The sequence below is a fragment of the Muntiacus reevesi genome, chromosome 4 (assembly GCF_963930625.1).
Source record: "Muntiacus reevesi chromosome 4, mMunRee1.1, whole genome shotgun sequence".
Lineage (NCBI taxonomy): Eukaryota > Metazoa > Chordata > Mammalia > Artiodactyla > Cervidae > Muntiacus > Muntiacus reevesi.
Genome location: NC_089252.1, coordinates 74,499,714 through 74,512,323, shown reverse-complemented (window position 1 = coordinate 74,512,323; position 12,610 = coordinate 74,499,714). Strand labels below are relative to the sequence as shown.

Below are 12,610 nucleotides of genomic sequence, written 5' to 3'. Positions count from 1 at the left end.
TTGTGACCTCATGGACTATATAGTCCATGGAATTCTCCAGGCCAGAATACTGGAATGGGCAGCCTTTCCCTTCTCCAGGGGATCTTCCCAAGCCAGGGAGCGAACCCAGGTCTCCCGCATTGCAGGCAGATTCTTTAGCAGCTGAGCCACCAGGAAAGTCCAAGAATACTGGAGTGGGAAGCCTATTCCTTCTCCAGGGGAATCTTCCCAACCCAGGAATCGAATTGGGGTCTCCTTCACTGCAGGTGGATCCTTAACCAGCTGAGCTACCAGGGAATCCCTAAAATTATCTATAATTGCCCTAATCTAATTACATCTATAATCTTTCATCTGAGTACTAATTTCACTATATGCCATAACCTTTGGTTTTCATTTTCATTCATCTCAAGGTATTTTCTAATTTCTCTTGTAAACCTTTCTCTCAGGAAAGCATTAGGAAGCTTGTACATAGATTCTTGTAGACTCCATGTGTGTCTTTTCCCCTGATGATTTGGCTATGTATCTTTAATACACCACTGTAATAAAGTTCAGTTATGAGTAAAACTATAGGCCAAGTCCTCTGGGTTCTTCTAGGCAATTCTTTGAATGTGAAGGTGGTCCTAGAGATCCATGACATGGGTTATGGGAATTAGACTGCATAACAAATGTTAAGCATTTCGCTTAATTCTTGGCTCATGCTAAATTCTTAAAAATGGTAAAAATCTTAAATGGTAAAAATGTAAGCAGTCATGGTGGCAAGAGGCATGACCAGCAGAGGGCCATGAACAGGACAGAGACAAAAGCTCCCAGATTTACTACCATAGAGTGCCTCTAGACTGAGAACCCCCAAAGCGCCGAGCTAAAGACGCCATTAGGTGCAGGGCATGGCAACGGAAATGCGTCACCGGCCTTCCAGCCCCCAGGCCCGAGTTCCCGCTAGCGAGCCCGGAGGACACTTCTGCAGGTCGTTGATCCTCCCACATCAGTTCAGTTCAGTCGCTCAGTCATGTCCGACTCTTTGGGACCCCATGGACTGCAGCACACCAGGCCTCCCTGTCCATCACCAACTCCAGGAGTCTACTCAAACACATGTCCATTAAATCTGTGATGCCATTCAACCATCTCATCCTCTGTCCTCCCCTTCTCCTCCTACCCTCAGTCTTTCCCAGGATCAGGGTCTTTTCAAATGAGTCAGTTCTTTGCATAAGGTGGCGAAAGTATTGGCGTTTCAGCTTCAGCATCAGTCCTTCCAATGAATATTCAGGACTGATTTTCTTTAGGATGGACTGGTTGGATCTCCTTGCAGTCCAAGTGACTCCCAAGAGTCTTCTCCAACACCACAGTTCAAAAGCACCAATTCTTTGGCACTCAGCTTTCTTTATAGCCCAACTCTCACATCCATAAATGACTACTGGAAAAACCAAAACTTTGACTAGACGGACCTTCGTCGGCAAAGTAATGTCTCTGCTTTTTAATATACTGTCTAGGTTGGTCATAACTTTCTTCCAAGGAGTAAGCGTCTTTTAATTTCATGGCTGCAGTCACTATCTGCAGTGATTTTGGAGTCCCAAAAAATAAAGTTTGTCACTGTTTCCACTGTTTCCCCAATTATTTGCCATGAAGTGATGGGACCAGATGCCATGATCTTAGTTTTCTGAATGCTGAGTTTTAAGCCAAATTTTTCACTCTCCTCTTTCACTTTCATCAAGAGGCTCTTTAGTTCTTCTTCACTTTCTGCCATAAGAGTGGTATCATCTGCATATCTGAGGCTATTGATATTTCTCCCAGCAATCTTGATTCCAACTTGTGCTCCATCCAGTCCAGTGTTTCTCATGATATACTCTGCATATAATTTAAATAAGCATGGTGACAATATACAGCCTTGACATACTCCTTTCCCCATTTGAAACCAGTCTGTTGTTTCATGTCCAGTTCTAACTATTGCTTTCCTGACCTGCATAGAGATTTCTCAGGAGGCAGGTCAGGTGGTCTGGTATTCCCATCTCTTGAAGAATTTTCCACAGTTGATTGTGATCTATACAGTCAAAGGCTTTGGTGTAATCAATAAAGCAGAAGTAGATGTTTTTCTGGAACTCTCTTGCTTTGTCAATGATCCAGCGGATATTGGCAACTTGATCTCTGGTTCCTCTGCCTTTTCTAAATCCAGCTTGAACTTCTGGAAGCTCACAGTTCATGGACTGTTGAAGCCTGGCTTGGAGAATTTTGAGCATTACTTTACTAGTGTGTGAGACTGACTGCAATTGTGCAGTAGTTTGAGCATTCTTTGGCATTGCCTTTCTTTGTTATTGGAATGAAAACTGATCTTTTCCAGTCCTGTGGCCACTGCTGAGTTTTCCAAATTTGCTGGCATGTTGAATGAAGCACTTTCACAGCATCATCTTTCAGGATTTGAAATAGCTCAACTGGAATTCCATCACCTCCACTAGCTTTGTTCGTAGTGATGCTTCCTAAGGCTCACTTGACTTCACATTCCAGGATGTCTGGCTCTAGGTGAGTGATCACACCATCTTAGTTATCTGGGTCATGAAGATCTTTTTTGTATAGTTCTTCTGTGTCTTCTTGCCACCTCTTCTTAATATCTTCTGCTTCTGTTAGGTCCATCCCATTTCTGTCCTTTATTGAGCCTATCTTTGCATAGAATGTTCCCTTGGTATCTCTAATTTTCTTGAAGAGCTCTCTAGTCTTTCCCACTGTATTGTTTTCCTCTATTTCTTTGCATTGACCACTGAGGAAGGCTTTCTTATTTCTCCTTGCTATGCTTTGGAACTCTGCATTCAAATGGGTTTATCTTTCCTTTTCTCCTTTGCCTTTTGCTTCTCTTCTCAGCTATTTGTAAGGCCTCCTCAGACAACCATTTTGCCTTTTGCATTTCTTTTTCTTGGGGATGGTCTTGATTACTGCCTCCTGTACAATATCACGAACCTCTGTCCATAGTTCTTCAGGCACTCTATCAGATCTAATTGCTTGAATCTATTTGTCACTTCCACTGTATAATCATAAGGGATTTGATTTAGGTCATACCTGAATGGTCTGGTGGTTTTCCCTACTTTCTTCAGTTTAAGTCTGAATTTGGCACAAAGGAGTACATGATCTGAGCCACAGTCACCTCCCAGTCTTCTTTTTGCTGACTTATGTATAGAACTTCTCCATCTTTGACTCCAAAGAATATAATCAATCTGATTTTGGTATTAACCATCTAGTGATGTCCATGTGTAGAGTCTTCTCTTGTGTTGTTGGAAGAGGGTGTTTGCTATGACCAGTGCGTTCTCTTGGCAAAACTCTATTAGCCCTTGCCCTGCTTCAATCTGTACTCAAAGATTGCCTTGCAGACTGCAAGGCTGCCTTGCAAATTCATTGTGATGCCACCCCGACCCTGCCCCGGAGCTGCGGCCAGACTGTGTAAGGCTGAGGCTTGCCACAGGCTTGCAGTGTGCACTCTGGACCGCTGGGTCCCAGCCACTCCAGGGGGTTGGGAGGGCAGCGCCTGGGCCAATACCCTGAGGCAGGCCACCATTCAGTGGCTCTGGTGGGCTAGTCCCATACACAAGGGTGGTTGGACCTACTGGCATGAGAAGAGTCCAGTGCAGCGGTGATGCGTCAGAGCTCAAATTCACACTGAGCTGGAAACTCCTGGTCTGAACACTCTGCAACACTGGCCCTCTTGGGATGACCCTGCCACTTGCTTTAGAAGAATGGCCCCTATATCCTTGCACACAGCAGACATTTACCTGGTCTTGCCATCCTCCACATCCTTGCACCTCCTGATCAGTGCGACCTCCCTGATTCCCCACTCTCCTTCTTGTTCTGCCCTTCTTTGTAGCACTTAACACAATTGTGATTATATGCTTCTTTGGTGGAAGCCATAAACTACAAGAGGGCAGGGACCAGGTCTGCCTCATTTAGGGTTGTAGCAAAATTTCTGGTGTAAGTGCACAGTAAGTATCTGTTGAATGGATAGATGGGGCTGTTCCAAGAAAGGAGGAAATGAATTGGATGAGTGGGTGTGAGTGAATGAATGAATAAATGAAGGAAAGAATGAATGTAAAGTAGTGGTGGTGGTGGTGGTTGTATAGTTGCTAAGTGGTGTCTGACTCTTTTGTGACCCCATGGGCTGTCCATGGCATTTTTCCAGGCAAGAAAACTGGAGTGGCTTGGCATTTCCCTCTCCAAGGGATCTTCCTGACCCAGGAATTGAACCCATAGCTCCTGCATTATAGGTGGGTTCTTTACTGCTGAGAAGCAAGGCGGGGCTGCCATCCATTAAAAACTGAGGGATAGGGACTTCCCTGTTGGGCCAGTCATTAAGACTCCAAGCTCCCAAACAGCAGCATGGGTTTAACCCCTGGTAGGGAAACAGATCCCACACGTCAAATGGTATGACAAAAAAAAAAAAAAAACCACAAACAAACAGAAAAACCTTGGCGGAGCCTCAGCCTGTGGGGTCTTATTTCCCTGACCAGGGACTGAACCCGGGCCACAGCAGTAAAAGCAGAGTCCTAATCACTGGGCCGCCAGGGAATTCCCTTTCTGACCATATCCTAAGGATGGGGAGAGTTGTTGGAGCTGAGTACTTGCTGTGGTTGCCCTGAGCAACCAGAGAGGACTTCGTGGATGCTGAGTGTGGATATTTTCAGCTCCCTGCCAGGAGGAGCTGCACATGGGAGCTCACTCAAGAGAAACCATATGATTGTCTGAAGAGACAAAGTACCTGTTTGCAGGTCATTTCAGAAGTTAAAGAGTAACTTGAGGGTTGTCACAACTGATTGAATTCAGTCTGAACCTCACATATTGCAACAATGAGCTAGGCTGCTGAACTAAAGTCTTAAGAGTCAACAGTACAGTTTTCTCCTTCTTGGGCCTGCTGACAGGGTCTTGGCCTGACATGCCACTGAAGGTCCCCAGTAAATGGTCAACTCACCTCACCCAAGCCAGGGCCACTGTCAGAAAAAGTCCCTGCTACACTCTGAAGCTAGATCCTTCTTGTGGAAGTAAAGCAGTTGGTTTGAAGTCCCTATCATCTCTGACATTTCATAATTCCCACTCTGTATTTCTTGGCAGAGAAGTGTGCAAGCCAGTTGGCAAGAGACTCAGAGACTCAAGTCTGATCCTGTGCTTGAAGGAGAAGAATCTTCTGTGGGTCTTTTAAAGAATGAGGAGGAGGTGGATGTGAAACTTAGTAAGTACTTGGTGCATTTCTGCTGAAGGAACTAGCAAATTAATGGAAATATGAAGTCTAGAGTAAATAAAGGAGTGAGCGGTCAGTAAGTCACAAGGGTTGGGGGTCAAAAAAGTCTTGGCAGAGAAAATGCTGGAGCTGTGTCAGGAAAGGTTGGAACAAAGTCACAGCGGGGGCTGTGACCATAGCAAGAGGCTTCCTTCTGGTCTTCTTCCTGCTCCCTCCCACCTGCTCCTCTCACATGACTAGGTCCTAACAAAATCTAGGGGAAAGATTTGCTCCTGGGTGCTCTCTCACCACCAGGCTTATTTACGGTAACTTGCAGCTACAGGCCAAGGTCCAGGTGGGAAGACCTTTCTATCCCCACATTGTCCTTCCAAACCCTCTGGCACTCAGAGAACAGTACATCCAGAGCTCAACCTGGAAGAGATCAGCCATGGTGCTCTGGGGTCCGGTGCTGGGAGTCCTGCTGGTGGCCATTGTGGGATATCTGTGCCTTCGGGGGCTGTTCCGGCAACGAAGACCCAAGGAGCCCCCTCTGGATAAGGGCCCCGTGCCCTGGCTGGGCCATGCCATGGCTTTCCGGAAGAATATGTTCGAATTTCTGAGGCATATGCAGGCCAAACATGGGGACATATTCACGGTACAGCTGGGGGGTCAGTACTTCACCTTTGTCATGGACCCTCTCTCTTTTGGCCCCATCCTCAAGGATGCGCAGAGGAAGCTAGACTTTGTGGAGTATGCGCAAAAACTGGTGCTAAAGGTATTTGGATACCGCTCCGTGGAGGGAGACTACAAGATGATACACTCAGCCAGCACCAAGCACCTCATGGGGGAAGGCTTGGAGGAGCTCAACAAAGTCATGTTAGACACCCTGTCCTTGGTCATGCTGGGGCCCACAGGCCCCAGTCTGGACACCCGCTGCTGGCGTGAGGATGGCCTCTTTCACTTCTGCTACAACATCTTGTTCAAGGCTGGCTACCTGAGCTTGTTCGGCTATACAAAGGACAAGGACCGGGACCTGCTGCAGGCAGAGGAGCTGTTCCTGGAGTTTCGCAAGTACGACCGCCTGTTCCCCAGGTTTGTTTACTCCCTGCTGGGGCCCCGGGAGTGGCTGGAGGTGGGTCGGCTCCAGCGTCTCTTCCATAAGGCACTCTCGGTGGAACACAACCTGGAGAAGTACGGCGTAAGCAACTGGATCACCTACATGCTTCAGTTTCTGAGGGAGCAGGGCGTCTCCCCGGCCATGCAGGACAAGTTCAACTTCATGATGCTCTGGGCCTCCCAGGGTAACACAGGGCCTACCTCTTTCTGGGCCCTCTTCTTCCTCCTGAAGCACCCAGAGGCCATGCGGGCTGTGAGGGAGGAGGCCACCCGGCTCCTGGGAGAGGTCAGGCTGGAGGCCAAGCAGTCCTTCAAGTTCGGGGCCCTGCATCGCATGCCGGTGCTGGACAGCGTGATGGAAGAAACACTGCGGCTGAGGGCCTCGCCCACCCTCCTCAGGGTGGTGAACGACGACCAGGTCCTGCAGATGGCCAGCGGGCAGGAGTGCCTGCTCCGCAGTGGAGACATCCTGGCCCTCTTCCCTTACCTCTCAGTGCACATGGACCCCGACATCCACCCTGAGCCCACCGCCTTCAGGTACGATCGCTTCCTCACCCCCAGCGGCAGCCGAAAAGTAGACTTCTACAAGGCAGGCAAGAAGATCCGCCACTACACCATGCCGTGGGGCTCGGGCGTCTCCATCTGCCCTGGGAGGTTCTTGGCCCTCAACGAGATGAAGCTCTTTATCTTGCTCATGGTCATGAACTTTGACCTGGAGTTGGTGGACCCTGACACACCTGTGCCACCCGTGGACCCCCAGCGCTGGGGCTTTGGCACCACACAGCCCAGCCACGAGGTGCGATTCCGCTACCGCCTGCGGCCTTCGGAGTGAGCCCTGTCCAGGCGGCCGCGAGTGTGGCTGCGGGGGCTCCCGTGGGTCTCTGCCTCCTCTCACCCACCCCTCTAAAGCCCCAGACCACCCCCTCCTCTGTCCTGCTTGTCCTCCCTGCTCTTTGGCATCCTTCTGGTCACCTCACAGGCTGATACTTCTCTCTTGAAACACTGTCTCTCATGGCGGATGCTGCATAATTCACCTCTCACAGGAAGTCCAGGGAAGGGGAAACATCTGTGGGCAACTCAGTTTGGGGGATAATACATGCCATGACAAATCTCACGCAGTACAGACACTGGTTACAGTGAGTCATGTAGCATCTTGCAAACATTGGTCTCCACCCTCCCGCTCCACTTTGCTTGTTTTCCTCAACACTTACCCTGTGGGATTCAGAGTCTAGAACAGTGTCATCTGATAGCCATATGAGGTAAGCCACACGTGTAACTTTTCATCTCCTAGCTGACATGTTTTTAAAAGTAAAAAGAAACTGGTGCAATTCATTTTTCTACTGTATTTTGCTTGTCCTGATGTATCTAAAATATTAGCATTTCAATGGGGAGTCATACAAAAGTATTAATGAAATATTTTTACATTTCTTTTTCCCTCCAAAATCTGGTCTGTACTTTTCAACCCTTCACACTGAGTGCTCAATAGCCGCGTGGCTTCTGTATTGGACAGAGCAGCTCTAGAGAAGGGTGGCCTTTCATGGAGGAGATATGCAAGGTCCCTCTTGCCTGCCCTCCTCTCCCCTCTGCACTCCCACCTTGGGGTGATTTCAACCCCTCACTTGGTTTCCGCAACCATTGCTAAGCTCAGAGCTCTCTCCTACCTCCAGACCCCCAATCTCCCCATAGCGGTTTAAGAGCACCTCTGCTACAGTTCAGCCCACACGCAGAACTCAGCTCCTGTCCCCCCCGACCTCTACCCTGAACCATGCCCATCTCCTGGTTTCCCTGCCTCTCTGCTCAGGACACCATCATCCACCCATCCACTTAGGCAGACACAGAGGACACACCCTCAGCCCCTCCCTTTCTCTCCCCCACAGGGAGAGAGTTCTGTCATCTGACCCAACATGTCCCCGCTTCCCCACCCCAGCTACCCTTCTTAGAGCTCAAACTCAGCATCCCTCTCCACGTGGGGCCTCTGGACTCTCTGTTTACCCTACTTCCAGAGACTTTATTTCCAAAAGCACCTCTGAGCATCCCCTTTTTACTTTTCTGGCTCCTCATCACCTCCCCGCAGTTGATATTTAAGTTTTGCCACATGAGGTCCTCGAATTTTCAATCCAGTGCAATTCAACTTTGACAACTTTCTCCAGTGGAACTGTCTGTAAAGTACAGTGCTTGTTTTCACTCTTAGCCCTGGGGCCGGCTATTCCTGGAAACCTCTTGAACCTCACCCATTCCATCCTCTGGCTAGAGATGGCCTCCACCCCACCTCCTCCCTGGAGCACCCCTACCACTGTGTTTATCACAGCCCATCTGTCATGTCATTGTTTTCTGTGTCCTGTTTTCTGCCTCCTGCACCTGCTTCAGATGCAGCCCACAGCATTTGGTATCTTATTCCCTTCATCTCTGACCTTAATTCCCTAAATGTAGATTAAATTACAGAAACCTGACTTCTAATCTTGTCTACTTTACTTTGGCTCATGTCCTCCTGGCCTCCATTCCATCCAACCAAAAATTTTTTTCTGAGCAACACTGTCTGCCAGGCTATGCTGGGTTTTGCAGGTGGCTCTGTGAGGTGGGCGGAGAAGGCAATGGCACCCCACTCCAGTACTCTTGCCTGGAAAATCCCATGGACAGAGGAGACTGGTAGGCTGCAGTCCATGGGGTCATTAGGAGTCGGACACAACTGAGCGACTTCACTTTCACTTTTCACTTTCATGCACTGGAGAAGGAAATGGCAACCCACTCCAGTGTTCTTGCCTGGAGAATCCCAGGGACGGGGAGCCTGGTGGGCTGCCATCTATGGGGTCGCACAGAGTCGGACACGACTGAAGCGACTTAGCAGCAGCAGCAGCTGGGAGGTGGGAGAAAGCAGTGATGCTTTAGAAGCTCAGGAAGACAGAGATGGCACCGGGGCTCAGGGGCTCCCTGGGAAAGGATTCTCGGTGGACGTGTCAGTGCGCAGGGAAGATGCCAGCCGTGGGAGACATGGAGCGTCTAGGCAGGGCATATCCGTCGAGAATCCCTTAGATCACAGCTAACAGGAGACCACCACCCCAAACTGAAAGGACATCCATTGGTTCGTGTCACTATCAAGTGCAGGCTTCGGATGTCCTTCAGCCGGGCCTTGATTCTGGGGCTTTGGCATTGCCCCCAGGATCTGCTCACTCACTGCTCTCACCTCCCCTTCTGAAGTTCACGCTGATGGAGGAGCAGCCCCAGACCTCACACCCCCCTGGCTTGTTTCATGCCTCTGTTCTAGCATGTTCTAGTGGAGCTGCATTTCACAAGCTCTGCCTGGGCCTGGGCCCATCCCTAAATGAATCACTGCACCAGGGAAACGTAAGGCCAAAGCTGGCCAAAGACCCGTGCCCCACTCAAACACCACTCAAAGCACAGGGCAGAGTGCCCCTGGAGCGTTTCCCAGAGCAGGTAGGACTTAGTTACATAACAAGGGTGAGGGGATACTTGGCTGGAAAATGACCCCTGTTCCATGAGGCAGCCGACCAGCACAAGAGCAGAGATGGGAATGTGAAGGAAACAACAGCGGGTATGGCGCCCAGCAAATGAAAAGCCAGGTGAAGGAGTGTGAGGGTGAAACGGGGTGTGGGATTCTGGTTGTGAAAAGTCCAGCCTTGAGACTGGACAAAGGTCCTGGATTTGATGGTGTAGGCTCTGAGGGACCCCTGAAGGCTCCTGAGTGAGGGCACGGGAGGCAGGAGGAGGGAGAAGCTCCTGGACCACCAGAAACATGTGCTTACTCTGCCTCCCACCCGCAGACTCTCATTGGTGGAGCCCCTCCAGCCCCTCCTGAGTGCCAGCCCCTGAAACCAGCATCAGAGCTTCGATATTAAACAAAACTGTAATAATATTTTCCCAGCTGAGCTTCAGGGAAAGGGGCAGCCTGGTGGGTGGCAGACATCTGGCTACTCTGCAGGGCATGGGAGTGATGCTGAGGGTGCTGTGGTCAGTGGCTGCTGGGTGCAGATCAGATGACACGCGAGCCCGAGGATGGGCAGCACAGAGGTCAACTGTTAAACTAAGGCGGCCATTCAGGCAAGCGAGTACGGACTCCGGGAGAGCAGTGAAGGAAAAGGAGGGGAGGGTGGGAGAGAGCAAACACTGCTGATGGCTGAGGACTGAGAACTGACCAGTGGGATCAGCAACATGGTCACTGAGACCTCTGAAGGGAAGACTTCGGTGGATGCACAGAGGAGCTGGGCCCCTCTGCTCTCAAGGACTGTGGTGTGACCACTCAGGCTGAGTTTTTCTCTCTGTCCCCCTTGTCGGGGGAGCTCTCAGCCTGCCTCTCCCCGAGGTCACTCATGCCCATTACATCATCCTGGGCAGTGAGCCTGCTGCTCTCAGAATAGCTGGACGGCAGGGCCTGCTGCCTTCTGAGCACAGTGGCCAGGAAAGCCTTGAGGTACTGGCGGAAGCGGCGGCTGGAGAAGGCGTAGAGGACGGGGGTGAAGCAGCAGTGCAGGAAGGCGACGCTTTCCGTCACCTGCAGCGCATAGTCCAGGCGCTGGCTGAGCCTGCAGTCCCCAAAGACTTGCAGGTCCAGCAGCGAGTGCAGAAACAAGGTGAGGTTGTACGGGAACCACAGCACAAAGAAGGCCACCACCAGAGCTATGGCCATCCTCAGGGCCCGGCTCTGGCCCGGGGGCCTCAGGTTCACCAGCACAGAGCCAATGCGGGAGTAGAAGAAGATCATGACAAGGAGGGGGAGGAGAAACCCCAGGAGGTTCTGCTGGAAGCGCAGGAACAGCTTCCAGACGGTCCCATGTCCCCCATAATCCGCATAGCAGTCCCACACGCCGGGGGAGTTCTCATGCGTCCTCACGAAGACCATGTCAGGAATGGAGACAGTCAGGGCCACAGCCCACACAGTGGCTGCAAGCAGCAGGCTCTTGCCTCGGGTCCTCAGTCGGTGGTAGGGCCGAGCGCAGACAATCTCCAGGTACTTGTCCAGGCTCATGCAGCTGATGAAGAAGATGCCACTGTAGAAGTTCATGGTATAGAGGGTGCTCACCGTCTTGCATAAGAAGCTCCCAAAGACCCAATGCCACGCCACAGAGATGCCCCAGAAGGGCAGCGTCACCACAAACAGGAGGTTGGAGACGGCCAGGTTCAGCAGATAGGTCTCGGTTATCCGTCTTCGAGGCACAAACCGGAGCAAGACCGCTAGGAGGAGGAGGTTCCCAACCAGGCCCAGCACAAAGATCAGGCTGTAGAAGAGAGGCAGAAAGACTCTGCCGAATGACAGCACCTCGTCCTTCCTGCACACCATGAAGATCAGGTCCTCTGGGTAGTACTCATAGTCATAGAAGGAGCTGCTGTTCTCAGAACTGGCCACCTTGGTGGTGGGCGGCAGAGGGGAGGCAGTGGTGGCCATGGCGGGAGGATGCACCCAGTCCTGGAGCTCTGCGGGCCAGAGAGCAGTGTGAGCCACAGGAGACGGATCCAGGCCTTCCCGCCCTCTCCAAGCCCACTGCAGCCCCTTTTCTGGGGTGTCCAATGGACTCTCCACACTTACACCGGTACCTGGAGGCTAGGGACTCGGAGTACAAGTGCGGGCAGCCCAAGGCTACCACGTGATAGTGAGGTCATCTTGGGTAGGTGACGTAACCTCAGCTGTTCTCAGAGTATTCACTTCCCTTCTTTATTTTGCCCCTCATCATTTATAAAGACTGAGAAGGTCATTTCTGTCTTCTTTATTACTGAGGGATACCGATTCACCTGGGCTTCCCAGGTGGCACAAGTGGTAAGGAACCCACCTGCCAATGCAGGTAGATGTAAGAGACATGAGTTCGATCCCTGGGTTGGGACGATCCCCTGGAGGCGGGCACGACAACATTCTTGCCTGGAGAATCCCATGGATAGAGAAGCCTGGAAGCTTGCAGTCCATAGGGTTGCACAGAGTCAGACACCACTGAAGCAACTCAGCACACACCAATTCACCTATTTATTGCATCTGTATACCCTTCCTCATGTGTGGCTTAAAATTAATCTTTATGTGATTTGCAATTTTTTAAATTTAATGGCCATGCTACACAGCTTGCAAGATCTTAGTTCCCTGACTAGGGACTGGACTCACACGCCTGCAGTGGAAGCACAGAGTCCTAACTGCTACACTACCAGGAGAGTTCCTTTTTTTTTAATGAGAGCTTCTCTACAGTGGGCTTGCTTCTTCTATATTTAGCTAGTATGTCCACTCTGGTTTAGAGCTGTCTTTACTTCTGTCACTTGAGGATTTCCCTTGCTTTGATTATTTTAAAAGTATTTTTGGGAGAACAAGATGGTGGAGGAGTAGGTAGACGTGGAGTA

General features: G+C 50.6%; 2 protein-coding genes across 2 annotated transcripts; one reads left to right on the top strand and one right to left on the bottom strand.

Annotated features, from left to right (window-relative positions):
• The first annotated feature begins 5,437 nt into the window (after positions 1–5,437).
• Positions 5,438–8,853, top strand: CYP8B1 (cytochrome P450 family 8 subfamily B member 1). The gene has a single exon (XM_065935265.1). The coding sequence runs from the start codon at positions 5,613–5,615 to the stop codon at positions 7,110–7,112; it is 1,500 nt and encodes a 499-aa protein (XP_065791337.1). The 5' UTR covers positions 5,438–5,612; the 3' UTR covers positions 7,113–8,853.
• A 1,547-nt stretch (positions 8,854–10,400) lies between these two features.
• LOC136167752 (atypical chemokine receptor 2-like) lies at positions 10,401–11,678 on the bottom strand. Its single transcript, XM_065935263.1, has one exon. It carries the CDS (start codon positions 11,676–11,678, stop codon positions 10,536–10,538), a length of 1,143 nt encoding a protein of 380 aa, XP_065791335.1. The 3' UTR covers positions 10,401–10,535.
• Between the last annotated feature and the right edge of the window lie 932 nt (positions 11,679–12,610).

Excerpts from the sequence above, each read along its gene's own strand:
- CYP8B1 (XM_065935265.1), top strand. The coding sequence starts at position 5,613 with ATGGTGCTCTGGGGTCCGGTGCTGGGAGTCCTGCTGGTGGCCATTGTG.
- LOC136167752 (XM_065935263.1), bottom strand. The coding sequence starts at position 11,678 with ATGGCCACCACTGCCTCCCCTCTGCCGCCCACCACCAAGGTGGCCAGT.